The sequence below is a fragment of the Ictalurus punctatus genome, chromosome 2 (assembly GCF_001660625.3).
Source record: "Ictalurus punctatus breed USDA103 chromosome 2, Coco_2.0, whole genome shotgun sequence".
Classification (NCBI taxonomy): Eukaryota; Metazoa; Chordata; class Actinopteri; order Siluriformes; family Ictaluridae; genus Ictalurus; species Ictalurus punctatus.
In genome coordinates this window covers 30,142,864-30,151,657 of record NC_030417.2, presented here as the reverse complement: position 1 = coordinate 30,151,657, position 8,794 = coordinate 30,142,864, and the positions used below count along the sequence as shown (strand labels likewise).

At 41.0% G+C, this 8,794-nt stretch overlaps 1 protein-coding gene across 2 annotated transcripts; it reads left to right on the top strand.

Moving 5' to 3' along the window:
- The first annotated feature begins 320 nt into the window (after positions 1–320).
- si:dkey-110g7.8 (GTPase IMAP family member 8) lies at positions 321–6,756 on the top strand. Of its 2 annotated transcripts, none has more exons than XM_017459582.3 (4): positions 321–668; positions 2,334–3,047; positions 4,144–4,725; positions 5,993–6,756. In XM_017459582.3, the coding sequence occupies exons 1-4, from the start codon at positions 638–640 to the stop codon at positions 6,043–6,045; spliced, it is 1,380 nt and encodes a 459-aa protein (XP_017315071.1). In that variant the 5' UTR covers positions 321–637; the 3' UTR covers positions 6,046–6,756. The 2 variants fall into 2 exon arrangements, with proteins under 2 accessions (XP_017315071.1, XP_047005351.1); XM_047149395.2 differs by having other exon boundaries at positions 322–668; positions 2,331–3,047.
- Positions 6,757–8,794: the final 2,038 nt, after the last annotated feature.

The following is an 8,794-nucleotide window of genomic DNA, read 5'->3' as shown; positions in this document are numbered from 1 at the left end:
TCTAAGCTGCAGTACGAATAATGAATAACTTGCAAAATATAGAATACCCGAGTCATTTATATTTTAGTTGCAGCACAGACATACTGTGTGTGCAGCATGCGTGATGAAGTGATATGAGAAGAAATCTGATACTAAAACTGTGTACACAAGAAACTCAGGACCTCGCTGGCTAAAAATTAGATTGATACAATAATTCGTCTTGGTAAATTATTTGCTACCTCTTGTTTCGGAAAGTCGCGCGCGCGCGCACCCACACACACAAGCCTACGGATGCAGCACGCGCGTCTTTCAAATACGCGCAACCTGATCGATTCATTGAAGTTTCGATTATTCGATAATGTCGTGCGCATTTGACCGACATTTAGTTATTTAGCCTAATTAGCTATATACGATAACAAGTCACTGCAGTACTTGATTTGCTGGTGCTCCTGTGCCACACAAGTACCTGTTATCTCTTTCCTCACACTGTATTATTATTATCACCCTGTCCCTTTATTTATCTGGTCAGCAGCATGTGATTTCCTCCATGGTTCTACAGAACTGTGGGGCGGGGATACTGAAGAGGAAGAGGAGAACACGAAGGGAGACAGAAAGGGGGTAGGAGGGGACACGCAGAGAAACTGAAGCTCAGCACAAGATGGCTACAGTTTCCCTCAGCTCGAATCCTGGTAAGTGGCTACATAAACATTATTCTCCTCAATATGTGCGCATGTCTTGCACACATCTGGCACTGGCTTGTCCGGCATGCTGTGTCTCAGAGGAGGAGTATCATTTTGCGATCACTGTGGCTCTAGCATTCTAAAGGGTTCTCTGGTCTGTCCCACTGAGGGAAACTGATAACAGAGGGTTTCTCTTTCACAAAAGGTTCAAAAGGAGTTGAACATGTTTAGAAAGCTAGAATCATTAATCATTTAAAAAAAACCCTTGAGAAACCTTCTGAGACTTATGAACGTTTCAGATTTTTTTAAATCTAGATCAGCATGTTTGACATAATTTCATTATTAGGCAACAAATCCAAGGTCTTATATTGAGTCTGAACTGTACAACACTGATTAATCACATGCAGAGAAATTACTTACTTGAACTGAGAACTGTAGTCTATGCTATATGCATGCATCCAAATATCAGCGATACACTTACCAGCCACTTTAATAGAAACACATGTACATCTGCTCATTCATGCTCATCAGCCAATGATGTGGCAGCAGCACAATGAAGAAAGTTATGCAGATACAGGTCAAGAGCATCAGTTAATGTTCACATCAAACATAAGAATGGGTGGAAATGTGATCTCAATGACTTGGTTTTTGATTTGATTATTTCCGAAATGGTTAACGTCCTGGGATTTTCATGCACAATAGTCTTTCACACGGAATGGTACAAAAAACATTGAGTGACAGTTCTGCAGGTGGAAATGCCTTGTTTGTGAGCGAGCAAAGAGAAGAATTCCCAACTAGTTTGAGATGACATGAAGGCTACGGTAAGTTAAATAACCACCCTTTACAGCCGTGGTGAGCAGAAAAAGCATGTCAGAAGTCATATCATGTCAAACCTTGAGGCAAATGGGCTATAACAGCAGAAGACAACATCTGAGGCTATAGTGGACACAGAATTATTAAAACTAGGTAGTAGAAGATTGGAAAAAGACCAGGCAATGTTTCTGAACTCTTCTGTGAAAGCTCTAGAGAGTGTTGTGTGTGAAATTACCAGGAGAACAGCAGTTTCTAAAATACTCAAACCTGTCTGGCACCAACAACCATGCCACAGTCAAAGTCACTGAGATCACATTACTTTAAGAGATGACAGAGCATAATATGCATCGGCCTGCACTGGGGCAAGCTGTAAAGGCATGAAAAAATCTTCTGAAAGATCCTGATATTGGTGTGTCAGCATTTAGTATGCATGCACAATAACAAAATGTGCACCATCACTTGTTACTACTTGCTCTTTTTACTTCCCCACCACTTATTTGATGGACAGATAAAAATCATCTGCTGTTCCGGAAAAAAAAACCCCACAAATGCTTAGTGTTACGTTCGAACAGAGAGTAAGGTTTAGGGTGAGTGTAACAATAATAATTTAAGATTGCAGGTTGATAGGATGATGGTGATGGTGAATGAGTAGGACAGGATGGTAAAGGTAGGGTTATAGCTTTTATTATTGCAACACACAGGACTGGCATTTTCAGACAGACACAAGGCAACCATAAACAAGTTCAAAAGGGGAACTAGTCCACCTGTGAAAGAGAACATGGACAGTGCCAAAAAAATCATTTCACTTCCACTACTGAACCCCCCTTCCCTTGTTGTTTCCTTTTCTCTTTCTTTCAGTAGAGTCACCCTTTTTGCCAAAGAGGCATATTCTTTTGCTGGGGTATCGTGGCTCTGGCAAGACGTCATCCTGCAATACCATTACTGGCCAAGGGGAGCTACAGGCCAGGCCGCACACAGAAGAGCCTGTTCTCTGCAGAAAGACATTTGGCAGCAGGCTCCTTCTTGTGGTGGACACCCCTGGATGGAACATGGATGATGGAGATGCAGCAGGAGAAAAACTGGACAGCCAGAGCTCTACAGTGGCCCATATCAGGCACCTGTGTTATCCGGGCATCCATGCCGTGCTGCTGGTGGTGCCAATCGGAGAGCCGTTCACTGAACATCACAGGAAGGGCATGGTCGATCGTGTCGAGGCAGCCGGAACAGATGTGTGGAAATTCACTATAGTATTGTTCACCAGGGCAGACAGGCTCTGGGGCAATGGCGTAGAAGAGTTTATCACAGAAGGCGGAAAGGCACTTCAAAGACTGGTGGAGAGGTGTGGGAACCGATACCACACTCTGGACAACACCAGCACTGAGAACAGCACACAGGTTAATGAGCTTGTGCAAAAGTTGGAAGAGATGGTGCAAGACAATGAGGGATCCTTCTTTGCAATGGATGAGAGGATTGAGACACCTACAAGTGAATGGATGTTGCAGGGAGAAGTGGGAGAGCGAATGATCACAGGTGATACAGAGGTGACATCACCGATGTTTAGATCACCACCACGAGGTGAGTTCTTCTTACAGTTCTCTGTTTTATATCTATGGTTAAGCTGTAACATTTATGAGTTCTTGCTCTCCTTGCTCTGGCCATACAGGAGCCACCTGAAAACTACACTTTTCTGCTTTTTTTTTCGCAGCTAAAACAGCACTCCGACCAAAGATGAATAAAATTCACCCAGAAGAAAAGCTAATTCAGTCAAGGGGATGTGAAAGGCAGGCATTACCTCCTTTCTGCCAATTTTATCTAGGAGAAGTTTGACCTGTTAATTCACTGACCTTTGTTTTGTGAACCTATAAAAAACAAGAGCATGTGTATGTGGTCTGTAGTTGGTAAAAGCGCAAGGTAGAATGTACTGTCTCATTTTCCCCAATTTGTTGAACTGCCAATTCTCCCCTGCCACCCAGCTCTCCCCTATCACTCAACAGTTAGCATGTGCTTCCTCAGAAACACGTGTAGTCAGCCAACTGCATCGTTTTGAACTGCTGCTCATGCTTCATCACAGGGCAGCGTAACACACTCAGAGGAAAGCGCTATCGACCCTCTTCCACATACAGTACATGTGCCCACAGATGCCTAGGGCTGGCTTATGCCACTGTGATTGACAGGAGAGTATGCCCATTCCCTTGGCTCCTAACAAACGATGGTTGTGATATCTTCCAACTTTTCTGTTGCGCCACTCAGGAGCACTTTTGTCTTAACTTTTGTTCTAAAACTATGGGACTAATGTTGCTAAGAAGATAAGGTATGACCAAAGTTTGAAGGTGGAATTGTACTAGCCTTTTAAATGAAAGGCAAAGCTTTTGTTGCAGTGTGGTTTACAACTGCAACGCAGAAAATATAATCCACGAAAAACTGGTTAAATCTAGTATTCGACAACAGTTTCTCTTTCAGAGAGGGTTTCATGTAAAACTCTGCTAGGTAACTAAACACCTTTAACTCTGAAGAACCTTAAAGAAATCTTTTTTTCTAAGAGTGTATTGATACATGATTCATATAGTACACTTGTCTCACACTGTCCTGCTAATGCGTGTATTTGACTGTTTTGTGTTTTTTTATTTTCCACGTTTTTCTCTTTATCTGTCCCTCTATCTCTTGCTCTCAGAGTTGCGGATGTTGTTAGTGGGATGGCAAGGTTCAGGAAAAAGTTCAGCAGGAAACATGATCTTGGGTGGACGCATGTTTGAATCAGGTTGTCATACTGAAGTCTCCTTGCGCCGTCAGGCCCCCGTTAATGGGCGCCGTGTGACATTAGTGGACACACCAGGCTGGGACTGGTTTTCTGTCCACCGCACACCTCGTCACGTCAGAAAGGAAATCAAACGAGGGGCAGGGCTGCTTCACCCTGGCCCACACGCTATCCTACTGGTCATTCCCGCCATCTCCACCCTTACTTCCAGGAAGCGACGAGCCCTTGAGAGCCACCTAGAGATGTTTGGCGAGGACGCCTCTCTCCACACCATGGTACTTTTCTCTTGTGGTGATTGGCTGGGCTGCACACCGATCGAGGAGCAACTCCAAAGGGATGGTGAGCAATTGTTGAGTCTGCTGGAGCACTGTCTAAACTACTACCATGTGCTGGATAGCACCAATGCAAAGAGAGGTCGGGAACAGGTGGGCGAGCTTCTGCTAAAAGTGGAAGAAATGGTGGCACAGAATGAAGAACAGCCGTTCTTACCTGTCAAATGTGAGTATTTTTGACTTCTTGAGTAATATAGTTCTCATATTGCAAATGAGTGTTTAGTAGATAGATACTGCATAATGCTGCATATAGTAGTAATGCACTAAAATGGCTAGTGTCTAATGGGGGGAAGAAAGATTAATTACTCTTAGATAAACTTGGCTTTTGCATGTTATCTTCCACTGCCCAATGTAAGATTTTATTAAGAATGAATGCAGTTACTTAGCACAATTTATACCGCAGTGCTCAAATCAAGATTTCTTTTGGTCTCACCACCACCCTCCCATTTTTGGGGATGGCTAATTTGAATGAGTTACAGTTTAATGTAATATGTGATGTTTAGTATAATCTTTGATATATTACAAAATAATGTGTAACATTTACACACATTTACATTTCATTTACACACATCCCCCATCAACCTCTAGTACCATAAAAAAAGAAAGGAAAGACAAATGAATTGAAAGTAGGAAAAGAGAAGGAAACAGAAAAACATCAACAACAACAAAAAGAATAATAAAAAGTACTAATAATAAGTTCTACCCATTCATTTTGTGTACCGCTGTACCCTTACTGGATAAGCGGGGAACCTGGAGCCTATCTGAGACGCTCTGGACGGGGTACCAATCCATCGCAGGGCACAATCACACACATTCATACACTATGGACACTTTTTGGACATGCCAATAAGCCTACAATGCACGTTCTTTGGACTGGGGGAGGAAACCGGAGTACCCGTAGGAAACTCCCGAAGCTTGGGGTGAACATGCAAACTCCGCACACACAGGGCCATGGAGGGAATCGAACCCTCAACCCTGGAGGTGTGAAAGTAGTGCAGGCTGCAAGACATATCACAGGCTTGTATTATATTAATGCTCATTCATTTCTATATCAAACAGAAGGATTTGTATTGCAGTCGCGCCACATTATTAACCTGAAAACTGTTTAAAAAAACAGGTTTAAAATACTTTTTTTAACGACAGAAATCATCTAATCGATTGATATGGTGAGATTTCCTGTGAGGATACATTTATGTAACATTAATGGAAGGAGTCTCCAGTCTCAGTGCTTTGTAACAGTGGCTACTTATTCTTGTTATTGAGAAACAGCTTTTGATAAATTACAACTATCAGCTCAAGGCCATTTTCTCTTAAGGTCACTAAAATGAGAAAACTTAACTTAACTTTCGGTGCATTCCTATTGCGTAGGGTTTGATTTGTCTGCATATCACTATATTTTATAGACAGCATTTTTTTTCCTTTCTATTTTGCAGTGTATGAAGAACAGGACGATGAAGCATCATGTGAGAAATGCACTCTGCAGTGAGAAACCAAATGAACATCCCTGTTGAAGTACAAATGTACATACTATTCAGTGATTACCTGATAAAGAATTTACTTTCATATTCAGGCTGAAGTTATTTTGCATTAAGAACATGGTTAGCATAACATTTGCTGTAATTACTCGGAAAAGTACAAACAATGTGAATTTAAAAGACAGGGTCAATAAAGTTGTCATAAAGGTTTATGCAGATACTTGAATTAGGATGAGTAAGGTGCGCTCACCTCTTTTATAATAATACTGTCATTATTACTTATCTAAAGTGCTTTATTTTTCTGTATCGTGTATATAATATCATGAAACACGATGCATGTTTTGGCAGTTTACTGACAACATGCTAAATCATTACCATTGTGTCTTACAGTATACTCTCTAAATAGAAAAGTTTAGAAATGAATTTTGTGACATAAATATTGCACTGTTTGTAATTTCAATCATTAAACTGAAATATTGTTAAAGCATATGTTGGTGAAAATAATGCAACTCTGACAGCACGGCTCAAAAACTGAATATACAGTAGCACAACAATCAATAGCAGGGCATTGTGTGCCTTCCAGCAATCATCACTGTTAGTCTTAGCACAGCAGTTATCCAGCCCAAAATACAGCACTTATATTTATGTCAAACATAATACCATTTTGCTATTGCGCATTTTGCACGTACTATTTTGAAAGAAATAAAGTTCACATTTTAAAAGAGCCCCATTTGTATGTTTCTTATTTTTTCTACTGAAATTTCTCGTAGGACATTATTAACTGTTCGTCTGTAGCTATGATAAAGCTGCTTATACCACAGCACTGCTGACTGCTCCATTCTGATTGATCAGAAGGTGTTGATTAATTTACTAGAACAGCAACTCTGATAGTACAGGGTGTCCCAAAAGTCTCCATACATAGGGGAAATTAACACTTTTTAGCAAAACGTCTTCCAAAATTTTTCACACTTACTTAATATAACTTATTTTTCAGATAGCCTTTAAGGACACCTTTGATAAAAGTATTTCAGATGAGATGTTAAACCGAGGTCCTGATGTTAAACCGAGGTCCTGTGGTCATTAAAAATCCCAGGACACTTCTCATAAAAGAGTAGGGGTATACCCCCGGTGTCCTGGCGAAATTCCCCCATTGGCCCCCTAATAATCCCCATCTCTGAATTGGCTACATCACTTTCTCCTCGCCACTAATAACTGGTGTGCGGTGGACATTCTGATGCACTATGGTTGCCATCGCATCATCCAGGTGGATGCTACACACTAGTGTTGGTTGAAGAGATTCCCTCCCCATACTATGTAAAATGCTTTGAGTGTCTAGAAAAGTGCTATATAAATGTAACTGTAACTAACTAACTAACTAACTTAAAGAAGAATGTATTGAAATCATTCTCATGCTGGATCGAGATGCTGTCCCAAGGTTGCGATGGACTTTAACAGGAAACATTACAAGCACATCACACACGACATTGTTGCCAAACGTATTAACGAATTCAAAAAGACATTTGGAAGGGTTCAGGACCAACCGAGAAGTGAGTCCACGAACATCCACTGACGAAGGCACATCCGGCATGGTGCTGCCAAACATAGTCCTATGAGCATGGAGACTTTGGGACATCCTGTAGTTCTAGCTACAAGGTTTATATTAATCATTCTAATACATTACTCACCAATGTCTGCATTTTGTGACTGACAGAGGTAAAGCTGTAACTTTAGGGAGCTTTCTTTGTGACAAGCTGCATTATTTTATTATTATTATATCTTATTAACTTAAAGAGTAAGAAAAACAGAGAGGCTGCTGAGGGAAAGACTGTTTACAGCTGCAAGTGATAACAGGAAGTTGCTTCACAGACATTCCGCTACATTAAATATAAATGAATAGAAAAGTATTACATTCTTTAATTAATAATAAATTGTAATCATGGGAAATTGCTAACATAAAGTCCCCTCCTAAAGTATTGGAATGAAAAGGCTGTTTCTTCGTTTTGTTTTGTGCTACATACGGAAGACATCTGCGTTTGAGATGAAAAGATGAGTATGAGACGAGAGGGCAGAATTTCAGCTTTCATTTCCTGATATTCACATCTAGAACATATACATTAGAACATGGCACCTTTTGTTTGAACCCACCCATTTTTCAAGCGATCAGAAATATTGGAACATGTAATTGACAGATGTTTCTTGTTGTCAGGGTGTGCCTTGTTAAATTGATTGTTTAAACAGTTAATAGCTCTGAATGTCTACTCTTTTGAGCCCGGAGTTTTGCTGGTGAAGATTGCATTTGTTGTTAAAAAGGATAATCCAACATGAAGACCAGAGGCCTGTTTCACGAAGCCAGTTTTGGTGGCTACCCGACTGGTTTTTCGGTGTCAACAAGGTGGGTTGGTTTTTAGCAGGTTCCATTGCCATGGTAACTTACAATACATGGCTAACCTGCTCTGGAGCAGGTTTTATTATGGGTAAGAAAACTCAAACCACGTGGACCAACCTGCTGCGGGCAAAGTGATATAGATCTGACGCATCAAAGTTAACCCTTTAGTGGTTGTAGAAGTGGCTTCACCGTTTGTGGTGCTTGGAGCACAATTAAATCAATAGTATGTTCCTGCAATACCGGAGGTTGCAGTTTCAGGACCGCATTTCTAGGACCCTAGTTTTTTTCTGACAGCGCCACCTAACGAATTGAAAAACCGCAGTCCTAGGACCACATTTCTAGGACCCAAGTTTTGGAGGACTGAAAAAAGTGCA